Below are 15,523 nucleotides of genomic sequence, written 5' to 3'. Positions count from 1 at the left end.
AATTGTCAGATATCATAATAAATTAAAGCCAGTCCTCAAATTACCAAGTATAACCTTGAAACATGTGTCTCCAAGAATACATCTGTATAATCCACGTTAACCCCTAGCCACAGTAATGCAGGGAGACACCAATGTGAATAATTTAAAACAGCACACAATCAGAACAATGGTATCTTATACCTCACATTGTTCCATGAGCATACTCTCAACCCTCTTATGGCTCAACTTTGCTAACTAGAGCTTCAGAACTGGTTAAAAGGAGGAAAGAGTACGTGATCCTGGCCCACAGCTCAGGGTTAGTAAAAAGATAAGAAATATTGAGTGAACTAAAGAGACAAGAGGAACGCAGAATACAAAATTAAAGCTTAGTATGGTTATTAGAGAAATAGTTCATTATTCAGGAAAAAATACAAAATGTAAAAATGTAAAATTAAAGCATCATATATCTTCCCCAGAACTTATCAATTTATTTGTTTCTCCCTAAAATTCATGTTTTCCAAATAGGTAGCTAAACCAATAAATATTCAAAGATCCAAATACGGGGGGGGGAGGGGCAAGATGGCGGAGGAGTAGGGTCCCCAAGTCACCTGTCCTCAACAAATTACCTAGAAAACCATCCAATCATCCTGAAAATCTACGAATTCGGCCTGAGATTCAAAGAGAGACCAGCTGGAACGCTCCAGTGAGAAGAGTTCGTGCTTCTATCAAGGTAGGAAGACGGGGAAAAAGAAATAAAGACACAAAAGGCCTCCAAGGGGGAGGGGCCCCCGTGAGGAGCCGGGCTGAGGCCGGGGCGAGTGTCCCCAGGACAGGAGAGCCCCGTCCCGGAGGAGCAGGAGCTGCACCGACCTTCCCGGGGGAAAGGGGCCCGCAGGGAGTTAGAGCAGGACCCAGGAGGGCGCGGATGCCCTCGGGCTCCCGGGGACAGTAACAGGCACCTGCGTCCCGGGGAGTGCGCCGAGCTCCCTAAGGGCTGCAGCGCTCGGCGGGACCCGGAGCAGCTCGGAGGGGCTCGGGCGGCGGCTCCGCGGAGGGGGCTGCGGGGCGGGAGCGAATCCAACAGCGGAGGCTCCAGGGCACAGGGCGCCGGGACACAGCCCAGGATCCGGCCTCCCCCCGGGACAGGCAGAGGCCGGGAGGGCCCAGGACAGCGAGGACGCTCCTGCCTGGAACTGAGCAGATCAGCGGCCCCGCCCCGGAGCCCCCAGGCCCTGCAGACGGAGAGCCCCGGAGCTACTGCGGGAGCTGACTCCAGGGCTCCAGAGCTGCCCCCGCCACTGTGGCTTCCTCCCGGGGCCTCACGGGGTGAACAACCCCCACCGAGCCCTGCACCAGGCAGGGGCAGAGCAGCTCCCCCAAGTGCTCACACCTGAGAATCAGCACAGCAGGCCCCTCCCCCAGAAGACCAGCGAGACGTACCAGTTCCAAGGGAAGTCAAGGGACTTAAACTACACAGAATCGGAAGATACTCCCCCGTGGTTTTTTTGTTTGTTTGTTTTTGTTTTTGTTTTGTTTTGTTTTGTGCTTTTTTTTTTCTTTCTTTCTTCTTGATTTCTGATTGCTTCCCCCACCCCACCCCCCCTTTTTTTTCTTTTTTCTCCTTTCTTTCTCTTTCTCTTTTTCTTCTCTTCCCCCCCCCTTTTCTTTCTTATTTCTCTTTTTTCTTTTTCTCTTTTCTTTCCTTCTCTCTCTTTTTCTCCTTTTCCCAATACAACTTGTTTTTGGCCACTCTGCACTGAGCAAAATGACTAGAAGGAAAACCTCACCTCAAAAAAAAAGAATCAGAAACAGCCCACTCTCCCACAGAGTTACAAAATATGGATTACAATTCAATGTCAGAAAGCCAATTCAAAAGCACTATTTTACAGCTACTGGTGACTCTAGAAAAAACCATAAAGGACTCAAGAGACTTCATGACTGCAGAATTTAGATCCAATCAGGCAGAAATTAAAAATCAATTAAATGAGATGCAATCCAAGCTAGAAGTCCTAATGACGAGGGTTAACGAGGTGGAAGAATGAGTGAGTGACATAGAAGACAAGTTGATGGCAAAGAGGGAAACTGAGTAAAAAAGAGATAAGCAATTAAAAGATCATGAGGATAGGTTAAGGGAAATAAATGACAGCCTGAGGAAGAAAAACCTACATTTAATTGGGGTTCCTGAGGGCGCCGAAAGGGACAGAGGGCCAGAATATGTATTTGAACAAATCCTAGCTGAAAACTTTCCTAATCTGGGAAGGGAAACAGGCATTCAGATCCAGGAAATAGAGAGATCCCCCCCTAAAATCAACAAAAAACATTCAACACCTCGACATTTAATAGTGAAGCTTGCAAATTCCAAAGATAAGGAGAAGATCCTTAAAGCAGCAAGAGAAAAAGGTCCCTGACTTTTATGGGGAGGAATATTAGGGTAACAGCAGACCTCTCCACAGAGACCTGGCAGGCCAGAAAGGGCTGGCAGGATATATTCAGGGTCCTAAATGAAAAAAACATGCAACCAAGAATACTTTATCCAGCAAGGCTTTCATTCAAAATGGAAGGAGAGATAAAGAGCTTCCAAGACAGGCAGGAACTGAAAGAATATGTGACCTCCAAACCAGCTCTGCAAGAAATTTTAAGGGGGACTCTTAAAATTCCCCTTTAAGAAGAAGTTCAGTGGAACAATCCACAAAAACAAGGACTGAATAGATATGATGACACTAAACTCATATCTCTCAATAGTAACTCTGAACGTGAATGGGCTTAATGACCCCATCAAAAGGCGCAGGGTTTCAGACTCGATAAAAAAGCAGGACCCATCTATTTGCTGTCTACAAGAGACTCATTTTAGACAGAAGGACACCTACAACCTGAAAATAAAAGGTTGGAGAACCATTTACCATTCAAATGGTCCTCAAAAGAAAGCAGGGGTTGCCATCCTTATATCAGATAAATTAAAATTTACCCCGAAGACTATAGTGAGAGATGAAGAGAGACACTATCTCATACTCAAAGGATCTATCCAACAAGAGGGCTTAACAATCCTCAATATATATGCCCTGAATGTGGGAGCTGCCAAATATTTAAACCAATTAATAACCAATTAAAACTCAAGAAATACTTTGATAATAATACACTTATACTTGGTGACTTCAATCTAGCTCTCTCTATACTAGATAGGTCTTCCAAGCACAACATATCCAAAGAAACGAGAGCCTTAAATGATACACTGGACCAGATGGATTTCACAGATATCTACAGAACTTTACATCCAAACTCAACTGAATACACATTCTTCTCAAGTGCACATGGAACTTTCTCCAGAATAGACCACATACTGGGTCACAAATCGGGTCTGAACCGATACCAAAAGATCGGGATAGTCCCCTGTATATTCTCCGACCATAATGCCTTGAAATTAGAACTCAATCACAACAAGAAGTTTGGAAGGACCACAAACACGTGGAGGTTAAGGATCATCCTGCTAAAAGATGAAAAGGTCAACCAGGAAATTAAGGAAGAATTAAAAAGATTCATGGAAACTAATGAGAAGGAAGATACAACCGTTCAAAATCTTTGGGACGCAGCAAAAGCAGTCCTGAGGGGGAAATACATCGCAATACAAGCATCCATTCAAAAACTGGAAAGAACTCAAATTCAAAAGCTCACCTTACACATAAAGGAACTAAAGAAAAAGCAACAAATAGACCCCACCCCCAGCAGAAGAAGACAGTTAATTAAAATTCGAGCAGAACTAAATGATATTGAGACCAAAAGAACTGTGGAACAGATCAACAGAACCAGGAGTTGGTTCTTTGAAAGAATTAATAAGATAGATAAACCATTAGCCAACCTTATTAAAAAGAAGAGAGAGAAGACTCAAATTAATAAAATCATGAATGAGAAAGGAGAGATCACTACCAACACCAAGGAAATACAAACGATTTTAAAAACATATTATGAACAGCTGTACGCCAATAAATTAGGAAATCTAGAAGAAATGGACGCATTCCTGGAAAGCCACAAACTACCAAAACTGAAGCAGGAAGAAATAGAAAACCTGAACAGGCCAATCACCAGGGAGGAAATTGAAGCAGTCATCAAAAACCTCCCAAGACACAAGAGTCCAGGGCCAGATGGCTTCCCAGGGGAATTCTATCAAACGTTTAAAGAAGAAATCATACCTATTCTACTAAAGCTGTTTGGAAAGATAGAAAGAGATGGAGTACTTCCAAATTCGTTCTATGAGGCCAGCATCACCTTAATTCCGAAACCAGACAAAGACCCCACCAAAAAGGAGAATTACAGACCAATATCCCTGATGAACATGGATGCAAAAATTCTCAACAAGATACTAGCTAATAGGATCCAATAACACATTAAGAAAATTATTCACCATGACCAAGTAGGATTTATCCCTGGGACACAAGGCTGGTTCAACACTCGTAAAACCATCAATGTGATTCATCATATCAGCAAGAGAAAAACCAAGAACCATATGATACTCTCATTAGATGCAGAGAAAGCATTTGACAAAATACAGCATCCATTCCTGATCAAAACCCTTCAGAGTGTTGGGATAGAGGGAACTTTCCTCGACATCTTAAAAGCCATTTACGAAAAGCCCACAGCAAATATCATTCTCAATGGGGAAGCACTGGGAGCCTTTCCCCTAAGATCAGGAACAAGACAGGGATGTCCACTCTCACCACTGCTGTTCAACATAGTTCTGGAAGTCCTCGCCTCAGCAATCAGACAACAAAAAGACATTAAAGGCATTCAAGTTGGCAAAGAAGAAGTCAAACTCTCCCTCTTCGCCGATGACATGATACTCTACCTAGAAAACCCAAAAGCCTCCACCCCAAGATTGCTAGAACTCATACAGCAATTTGGTAGCGTGGCAGGATACAAAATCAATGCCCAGAAATCAATGGCATTTCTATACACTAACAATGAGACTGAAGAAAGAGAAATTAAGGAGTCAATCCCATTTACAATTGCACCCAAAAGCATAAGATACCTAGGAATAAACCTAACCAAAGAGGTAAAAGATCTATACCCTAAAAACTATAGAACACTTCTGAAAGAAATTGAGGAAGACACAAAGAGATGGAAAAATATTCCATGCTCATGGATTGGCAGAATTAATATTGTAAAAATGTCAATGTTACCCAGGGCAATTTACACGTTTAATGCAATCCCTATCAAAATACCATGGACTTTCTTCAGAGAGCTAGAACAAATTATGTTAAGATTTGTGTGGAATCAGAAAAGACCCCGAATAGCCAGGGGAATTTTAAAAAAGAAAACCATATCTGGGGGCATCACAATGCCAGATTTCAGGTTGTACTACAAAGCTGTGGTCATCAAGACAGTGTGGTACTGGCACAAAAACAGACACATAGATCAATGGAACAGAATAGAGAACCCAGAAGTGGACCCTGAAATGTATGGTCAACTAATATTTGATAAAGGAGGAAAGACTATCCATTGGAAGAAAGACAGTCTCTTCAATAAATGGTGCTGGGAAAATTGGACATCCACATGCAGAAGAATGAAACTAGACTACTCTCTTTCACCATACACAAAGATAAACTCAAAATGGATGAGAGATCTAAATGTGAGACAAGAGTCCATCAAAATAATAGAAGAGAACACAGGCAACACCCTTTTTGAGCTCGGCCACAGTAACTTCTTGCAAGATACATCCACAAAGGCAAAAGAAACAAAAGCAAAAATGAACTATTGGGACTTCATCAAGATAAGAAGCTTTTGCACAGCAAAGGATACAGTCAACAAAACTAAAAGACAACCTACAGAATGGGAGAAGATATTTGCAAATGACATATCAGATAAGGGCTAGTTTCCAAGATCTATAAAGAACTTATTAAACTCAACACCAAAGAAACAAACAATCCAATCATGAAATGGGCAAAAGACATGAAGATAAATCTCACAGAGGAAGACATGGACATGGCCACCAAGCACATGAGAAAATGCTCTGCATCACTTGCCATCAGGGAAATACAAATCAAAACCACAATGAGATACCACCTCACACCAGTGAGAATGGGGAACATTAACAAGGCAGGAAACCACAAATGTTGGAGAGGATGCGGAGAAAAGGGAACCCTCTTACACTGTTGGTGGGAATGTGAACTGGTGCAGCCACTCTGGAAAACTGTGTGGAGGTTCCTCAAAGAGTTAAAAATAGACCTGCCCTACGACCCAGCAATTGCACTGTTGGGGATTTACCCCAAAGATTCAGATGCAATGAAACGTTGGGACACCTGCACCCCGATGTTTCTATCAGCAATGGCCGCAATAGCCAAACTGTGGAAGGAGCCCTGGTGTCCATCGAAAGATGAATGGATAAAGAAGTTGTGGTTTATGTATACAATGGAATATTACTCAGCAATTAGAAACGACAAATACCCACCATTTGCTTCAACGTGGATGGAACTGGAGGGTATTATGCTGAGTGAAATAAGTCAATCGGAGAAGGACAAACAGTGTATGTTCTCATTCATTTGGGGAATATAAATAATAGTGAAAGGGAATATAAAGGAAGGGAAAAGAAATGTTGGGAAATATCAGGAAGGGAGACAGAACATAAAGACTCCTAACTCGGGGAAACGAACTAAGGGTGGTGGAAGGGGAGGAGGGCGGGTGTTGGAGGGGAATGGGTGACAGGCACTGAGGTGGACACTTGACGGGATGAGCACTGGGTGTTTTTCTGTATGTTGGTAAATTTGAACACCAATAAAAATTAATTAAAAAAAATTAAAAAAAAAAATAAAGACCCAAATACTCACAGGTAAGCCCTGCAATCCCGCATCACCAGGAGGCCCAGGCTTCCCTGGTTCACCCTGAAAAAGAAGTTTTTATTTCATCATGAACCTGTGTGAAAAGAAAGGACACAGAGCTTCTGGATAGAAGGATTATCCCTACAAATGACCTTACATGCACTTTTATAATATAATCCTGCTCAAGGCAAGGGGAGAGTGAGGATGGATTTAGGACATAAATTTAATCAAAATACACAATCTCTTTCAGCTACTTTCATTGACAGGGAAATTCTACTGAGTTCCTAAAACCAAGTAAACAAACATACTATTCTAATAGTATTTTGAGTTGACACTTGATGAAAAAACTAAAAGGAGGAAAAAAGCCAAACCCAGCTAAGTAAATCTCCCAGTAATATAGAAATGGAAATGCTGTTGGCCAGGGCTACACAGCTACCTTTGTTCCAGGCATTCCAGGTATCCCTTCTCGGCCATCCACACCTGGCAAGCCCTAAAGACAAACAAAGAAACACACTGTCTCTTAGAAACAGTCACATTCTTCTTCCCTTCATTATTTTCTAAAGTTTTGTTACCAGTTAATAATCACTTTGAAAAATGTGGTTGATGATTATGGCTAAGGATATACCGTGTCTCCTTTGGTCCCAGGGAGGCCAGGAATTCCTCTAGAACCTTGAGGCCCCTGCAAAGCAGAAGGGAAAAGATAGTCAAGACATGCCCATTTATCACAACACTTAGGACACATCAAAGAGATAAGCATAATCAGCAGAGGACACCAAAAAGTTTGTAGTAATTAACACTAATTTGAACTCACTCTATCTCCCTTGGGACCTATTTCTCCTGGAGGTCCTCGCTGTCCTTGATCACCCTATATGAAAATAAAATGTTGTTAATATAAACAAAAGGTATTTGATAAAGTTTTGGAACTATAAAACACTATCCTGAGCAGCCTGGGTGGCTCAGCAGTTTAGTGCTGACTTCAGCCCAGGGTGTGATCCTGGAGACCAGGGATCAAGTCCCACGTCAGGCTCCCTGCATGGAGCCTGCTTCTCCCTCTGCCTATGTCTCTGCCATTCTCTCTCTCTCTCTCTCTCTCTCTCTCTCCCCCCCCCCCTCTCTCTCTATCTCTCATGAATAAATAAATAAAATCTTAAAAAAAAAAACACCATCCATATTGCCTGACTGCTCTTTCATTGGGTGCTTTTCTCTCTCATGGATGCCTAGCTCAAGAAATTTTTTTATAAAAATTACATTGTCTTAAAAATTTATATTGCCATAGAGATAAAAGAGATCTGCATGTCTTTTGATTTCATTTTAAGTGTGTAAAGCTTCTGTGCTCTCTGGATTTATAGGTATAATAAAATTAAGATCCATACTGTAGGTAACCTTAACATCAGTAACTATGTCTACATTATCAGCTAAACTCACTATCATGGTGGGTTAAGGTTTGGGTCAGTTGCCAATCTTTTCTCCATGACAATAATAGTGGTTTTTGTCAAAATTATCTGGCCAATGTTGATTAAAGGCATAAGTGGTAATAGATGAGAGGATGTGTCTTCCTAAAATAAAGCTTTTGTTGAATTGCAAGACTACTCTAAAACCTCAAATGGCTTCCTATTGCTACAAGATCAGTTCAAAAAGCTCACGTTGGCATTAAATACTTTCCATAATGTGATCCTACCATATCTATTCAATTTCATCTTCTCAACAGAAACTTTCCAAGCCAGGCAGTAACAGTCCCTATGACAAGACACCCCTCCACCCTATCACCACCAACAGTGCTCTTCTCACCTGTACTCTGCTGCCCTTCCCACCCAGAATGGCTTTCCAGATCAACCTGCCTCTAAGATTCTCTTACATGCATTACCTCTACCACATGCTCTAGGGCTTCATGTTGTAATTTATGATGTAGTTACATTCTGTCTTTCCCACTGGCCATAGGAGCTTAATAGTTGAAAATTCTATTTTACTTACACCTTTTCTACTTTTTCTGTGATAAAGGTAGTTATTAATGGACAGTTTTTAAATTTACTTCTAGAAAAGGTGTGAGACAGCCTATAATAATGACATGTACATACAGCAAACAAAATATAGAATAATGAGATCAGAAATCATAGAAAACGAAAAAGGATGAAATTACCCAAAACCTGAAATGAGACTATAACCCTAAGCATCCTGTGGCAGCCAAAACAAATGGAAAACACAGCAAACATAAAAACTCAACAATAAGACTTCACCTATGTGAAAAACAAAAACCCACATCAAGTCAAAAGAACATATTTCTTTATTCAAGAAAGTGATGCTTATCTTAATCAAATTTGTTTAAATAAATATAAAAACTATCGCTCATTTTACCACTTTATTCACATGTAAAAAATACTTGCACTCACACACACACACACACACACACACACACAAAGCAAATAATCTATCACTGATCATTGCTAAATAATCTATCTTTGGGTCTTATAAAAGGCAAACAGCTTACAGGTGCACCAGGAATCCCTTGGGGCCCAGGTTCTCCATCTATGCCCCGAGCACCCTTTAAAAAAAGAAGACAAAGAAATGAAATTGAGATCAGTCATTTATGTTGAAGGGCACATCAATCTTTCTATAGAACTTTAATAGCCAGATAAAAAGGAGTTTTTGTGTTTGAACTACATACTGTATTCATCAGTGAACCCCAGGAAGAATTCAATCAGATACCTCAGTTACGAAAACACTAGTTTACATCTCCTCATCCCACCAAGAGTAGCTATGGCCAATCTTTGATACCACCCTTGGTATTTTAAATTAACACTGCATCCATTCTTGATTGATGACATGAACTAAAAACACTGCTACCTATTTAGGAAGCTGGCAAAGCTATCAGAAGAGGTTTAGTAGTCACCCTCTAGGGTTGTCAGGATTCCTATGGATATTCATTAACGGTGAAGATCAAGGAGCCACCCAAATAGTTGCCATGGACTCCGCTGCTGCCACAGTTGTAATGGGATTCTGTGACACTGAATTTCTACCAAGATCCATAATCAGAAGTCCAGTCATATGATTTAGAAGAATGAGTTGTAATAAGTATTTGAGTAGCCCCTGTTCCATCCTAGGTAGATGATAGGCTCAGTTTATATAAAATAATTCATCTATTTTCTTAACAGATTCATCTTACCAAGGGATGGAAACTACAGAGCTTTATAAATCTAGTTATCTTGAAATCAACTGTGACTTGGTTATATTGTACATATCACCTCTTTATTTAAAGATAAGAATCTAAATGTGATTTTAAGACAAAAATACGGTTTTTTTTTAGTGTTTTCTATATATGCTATGTGTTAAAATACAAACCCCTTCTTTAAATCTTTTTCTCATCTGCTAAGTGAATGAGAAGTCAGAAGGGCAACCAAAGTCAATAGGTCATCTACTAATGAATAGGGTTGAGATAGGAAGATGATAAAATAAATGGAAAACAGTCAAAAGAGTGCTGGATGGATGTCAGGCCAAGAAAACCAGGTGGACAGCATCTGTAGTAAAAATTAAGAATTAGAAAACCTTTGATAGGAGGTTCAGAAAAGGTAGAATCAAAGAAAGAACATAACTGAAGCAGAGGTACCACAGAGCCTTGAAATTCTTTGATCCCTAAAAACTAGAGCAGAGTAGAAAGCATTTTACATTCACCAGGGAAGAAGAGGTTTGGAAGACCCAAAAAAGACCTTGAATTCATCATTCACCCTGCGTTGTGAGCATGGAGCCCAGCCTTTGCATTATAGAAAAAGCTGTGATGCACTCACTCTCTCTTATTGCTGTTCAGCATGAGCTCAGACCCAAAATGCTGTTACTAGGCAACCACTCCAGGGGTCTGAGTTCATGAGAAGAGTTTGCTTTCTTTTTTTTTTTTTTTGTTATTGAAAGCAATTTGACAGAACTCAGAGGAAATGAGAAATTTTGAAAAAATGCCAAGTAAAAGAATATCTCATACAAAGAGCATATCAAGAACAGTAATTGGTTTCAAAGTGTGGGGTCACATATTTTAGATGATTTAAACCCAAAAAAGCAAAGGTCTAGGTATCAGCAACTCCAAAATAAATGGGATTTATTATTTAATAACAGAAGAGATACACACAGAATGTTACTTAAGGTAACATGAATATAGAAATATGAAATATGCTTTTTTAGAAAAGAAATCTTCTAGAGGAAATGGAAGAGTAAAACAGGCAGAATTAGAATACTTAGAAGGAACAAAGAGACTGAAAAAAATGAAGTTGAAGGAATTAGTCACAAAATAATTCCTTCAATTTCCAAAAAATATGCATTCCGTTTAAAAATTTTATTTATTGAGCACCTACAATGTACAAGTTATTCCCACTTCACTGTTAATAAAAGCCTCTGCTTCTGTGTGAAATGACACAAATTAGCCATAGAGATTCTAAAAAGAAAGAGGCGAGAGTCAGAAGTGGTGGTAGGCAAAGTGCTTTTTTTTTCCTGGAACCTATAAATTGGCTTTCCTAATACATTCTCTAAGTAGTAACCATTTTCTTAAAATCTGATAGAGAAGCTAGACACACCCCTACACACATACACAGTGAGGAAAACATTCCTGAGCCCATCATGAACATTCAGGTTACCATTGTTTTTGTTTATGATATTCACTCAGAAAAAGCGTTCCCTATCTTCCATTGTCCCGCAATGGGAACATGTCATCCTTCTAGGCCTGGCATCCTTCTAATGCCACTTCCTCCATGAGCCCTCCTAGTTCCCTGATCAAGAGTAGCTACTCCTTCGTCTTCACTCCCTCACATCACTTGCTCTTGTCCTCAAATGTATGTGTCTCTTGTTACAAATGTGAACATTATTTCTCTTATTTCTCTTTGAATCTCCCCAAACATCTCACAATGCCTTGCTATGAAACGGTGGGAGAATCTGATCTTTGAGAATGGGCTAAGGACAGGTTGATAAGCTCCAGCCACAAGCGTATGATCCCTGTTGAATACAGAGCTCAGGGATTAGCCTGGAGGGAGAGCCACAAATGGCCCTGGTGTCCCCAGGGATATCCTGCCTTCTGTTACCTCTCTGTTTCCTCTCTCTTTCCATCCTCCCCTGTCTTAGTTTTGATTTCTAGGTATTGTCTCAGTGGTATCAGTATTAACCACTGATACTAATAAAAGAGATAAAAATTTAACATCCCTGTTTATTCTTATTTACCAAAGATAATTTAAAATATGTAATACATAAGTATCATACATACTACTTGTTTCTATTGTTTATAACAGAAATGTGAAAACCTAATCAAATATCTACAAAGCAAATAAGAAATTAAAAATGATGTTGCTGAAAATAAGATATTTTTAAGTGGGCAAAAATTTAAATATTTATACATGTTGATGTCATATAATCATCATCTTACTTTTTCCCCTTTGGCCCCAACAATGCCAGTGATGCCTCGTAATCCTTGAGCTCCCTGTAAATATAAAAAAGAACAGTGAATTGTCTTAGTTGAGGAACACACTTGTGTATCTTATCACAAAAGTTGATCCAGAAGGATGTCAACATAACCAAAGGTAACACTAAGAAATAGTAACATTATATAAACAAATGGATACCAGTGTCCCAAATTACCTCATTGTGCATATAATTGCAGCAATCGGCCAAAGCTCAAGGGGCTAACTTTTTATTAATAGATATGATTACAAGCAATTACGAATGTTCTAATTATAATGATTACGTGCTGACATAAGGTACATTAAATCCAGCGGATGGTATACTTGCTGCATATTCAGGGTACATGAAATTTCCTATATCATGTGAGAGTACCAGAGAATATAAAAGATCTCTATCATCCTCTTGCATTCAATATTTGCTCTCAGATTGCCTAGGCCTGAAACCTAGTAAATGAATGTATGTAGTTATAAGTAAATTTTTTCTGTTAAAATGGTGCTTGAATATACAATGGAGATCTCCTTTCCTATTTCGAAAAAATGGTAATCTCCCAATGCTGGCTTGATGGGACAATACAGAATATCATGTTACTGTAATACTATTAACCCAAATACTAAACAGGAAATATTCCAAAAGTCATGAAAAAAAATATGTGCATATCCTAGTTAAATATTTTTTTAAAATACTTTACTGGAGGTCCTTGAGCTCCAACTTCTCCCTGTTCCCCCTGGTCACCTTCTTCACCCTAATAAACAGAAAAGCACACCAAATGTCATTCCAGCAAATGAGCATAGACAGATAACTCAGCACATTTTAAATTCACTTGGCATTCCCTGAGTTGTGTTACTATACTTTCTTAAATTAGTTTATGAGTAATCCATATTAATTGCAGGCCATTCAGAAAATAAATAGAATTCTACAAATAAAGTCACCCAAATCCTTCCCTCCTTCAACTATAAATACCAGTAACATCTTAGATGCTTCTCTAAAAAGGGGATTATGGGGAGGAAAGAATAAAGAGAACATATATACATTCACATTCCCAGTGGGGGGAGGGGGTGTTATCAGAAAAATATGATCATACTATGCAAACTTTTCCATAAACTACAGTATTATATATTTTTGATTTTCATTTTCAACTTTTCTTATTATAATTTTTCCACTATACCCAATTTTTAAAAAGTATTTAAATCAGCCTTTCTTTTCATGGTTTATACCTTTTATGCCACCCACAGAAAAGCTTTCTCTACCCCCAAAATATATAAATATTCATCCATATCCTTCTATAGTTTTATAGTTTAATTTTTTACATAGAAATCTTCAGTTGTTTTTAATGAAAAATGTAAAGTAGAAATCTATCATTTTCTTTTTTCCTGGTAATTGGCCACTTTCTCTAATATCATTTATTGAATACTAGATTCTCTCCACACAGGCTGGAAAATTCTTTATCATAAAAGTAAATTGAGAGTATACTTGTTTCTAGATTTCTTATCCTGCTCTTCTCATCTGTTGTATGAATTTTCCAAAACCACGTTTTAATTATTCAAATTTTATAATACATTTTAATTTCAGAGAGAATTCCTTGACCTTAATTTTTTATTTATAGTTACTTTTCAATTTTCCCTAAATGTTTACTCTACCAGATGAACTTTAGAATTATTTGGAATATCTTCATAAAAATACTACTTGTTTTATATTAGGACTGCCCTAAATTAAAAGATTAATATGGACAGAATCAGAATCTTTACAATACTGAGTCTATTTTGGAAATCATTATATCTCCCTATTGAATCGAATCTTTTTCTTTCCTTCAATAAGGCTTTGGTCTTTCCCTCATATATAGTCTTGAACATTTAAGTTTGTTCTAAGGTATCCTGACTATTTGCCAATGGAATTTTCTTCCATTTTGTTTTCTAACTAATTATTGTTTGACTTTTTGATATTAATTTTATAACCTCTGATATACTTTAAAATGTTAGTATATTCTGAAAAGAAATCCAACTGCTATTTCTTACTGAAAGATTACTGACTGAAAAAAATGTTATTTTTCCCTCTGACAAAGGTTTTCTTTTTTATAGAAATATATTGCCCTACATCTCCTGTGGTAATGGATATCTTAAACTGTAAAAATAATCATGAGAAAAACTCTTCATTTTTAATACTATGTGCATAATATTAGATAAAAATCTACTTCTGTTGTTTCTTTATTATATATTTCAATTCACTCATGTTCTTACTCTATAGACAATACCTTATAGAGACTATCACACACACACACACACACCAAAATACAGAAAATTGAATAGCAAATATTAATATAGAACCTTTGGGCATTAATGCAAAGAACAGGTTATGAATAAATCATTTATACTTGATTTTTTAATTAATTATGAGAGTATTACATAGTGGTCTTAGTCTCATAATTATACTCAGATTATGTTGCATAGGCATATATGATTGACAGCGAGAAGAAGCAGTCCCAATGGGCAAGTCAGTGAATTAGCTAGTTCAAGGAATGGATAATCAACACATGTGTATAATTAAATGTTACCTGTATATCCCTACCTAAATCTCAGAACAACAGTGATTGATATGTGCACAGTAAGTTTTCATTAGCAAGGTTTGGTGTATTATCCTATAGATTATAGGATAAACCTTGGAGTAATAGAGGTGTTGATTTAAATATTTCACCAGCAGATGAATAACACACAATTCATCTATAACCACAACATAATGACAAATTTAGGAAGAGCAATTTATTATCTTTTTACTGAAAGATCTTTGATTATTCATTCTTATATTCATAAAATATCTTAAAATCTTCACTAACTAAATTCATGGCAGAATTGTGAATTCACTTTCAGTTTACAGCTCAGTGCATCTATTATTCTTTTAAGGTTCATTCTTCAATGAGCTATTATCATTTTATCTTCACATGCCAATTTTCAAAGAAACCACTGAATGGTGTAAGTCACACAACATGTGAAATAAATCACAGGAGTTTTCAAAAACGACCAATAAAATTTTGGCCAATTATCTCACACACCAAAACAATTTTAAGGTTCTTCACTGAAAATCAAACCAAATTTGAGAGTCTGGATAAGTAACCGGTATAGTTATCAATAATATTGGTTTCTTGGGCAGTAGAGGAAAATACTCTAATTGACAGCTTCATCCCCAAATGGGGCTGTAAAAGTTCCCCCAAAGAAAAGGTGTCATTAAAAGAAGGAGGAAGGGAGCATGGCATCAAACATAGCAGAAGTTTACCATATCTGCTTTACTACATGCATTACCTCATGAATATTTTTTGGTAT

General features: G+C 38.2%; 1 protein-coding gene across 1 annotated transcript in view; it reads right to left on the bottom strand.

Moving 5' to 3' along the window:
* COL9A1 (collagen type IX alpha 1 chain) overlaps window positions 1–15,523 on the bottom strand; it is an 88,367-nt gene that overhangs the window by 32,890 nt on the left and 39,954 nt on the right. Inside the window, exons 19-25 of the mRNA XM_041766696.1 lie at window positions 12,901–12,954; window positions 12,178–12,231; window positions 9,271–9,324; window positions 7,597–7,650; window positions 7,411–7,464; window positions 7,222–7,275; window positions 6,795–6,848 (exon numbers count right to left, since the gene is read on the bottom strand). Coding sequence (XP_041622630.1) covers window positions 6,795–6,848; window positions 7,222–7,275; window positions 7,411–7,464; window positions 7,597–7,650; window positions 9,271–9,324; window positions 12,178–12,231; window positions 12,901–12,954 — 378 coding nt within the window. The remainder of the gene's footprint in view (window positions 1–6,794; window positions 6,849–7,221; window positions 7,276–7,410; window positions 7,465–7,596; window positions 7,651–9,270; window positions 9,325–12,177; window positions 12,232–12,900; window positions 12,955–15,523) is intronic.

Source organism: Vulpes lagopus, chromosome 1 (genome assembly GCF_018345385.1).
Source record: "Vulpes lagopus strain Blue_001 chromosome 1, ASM1834538v1, whole genome shotgun sequence".
Lineage (NCBI taxonomy): Eukaryota > Metazoa > Chordata > Mammalia > Carnivora > Canidae > Vulpes > Vulpes lagopus.
Note: the sequence above shows the minus strand (reverse complement) of the source record. Positions and strands in the feature narration are given on the sequence as shown.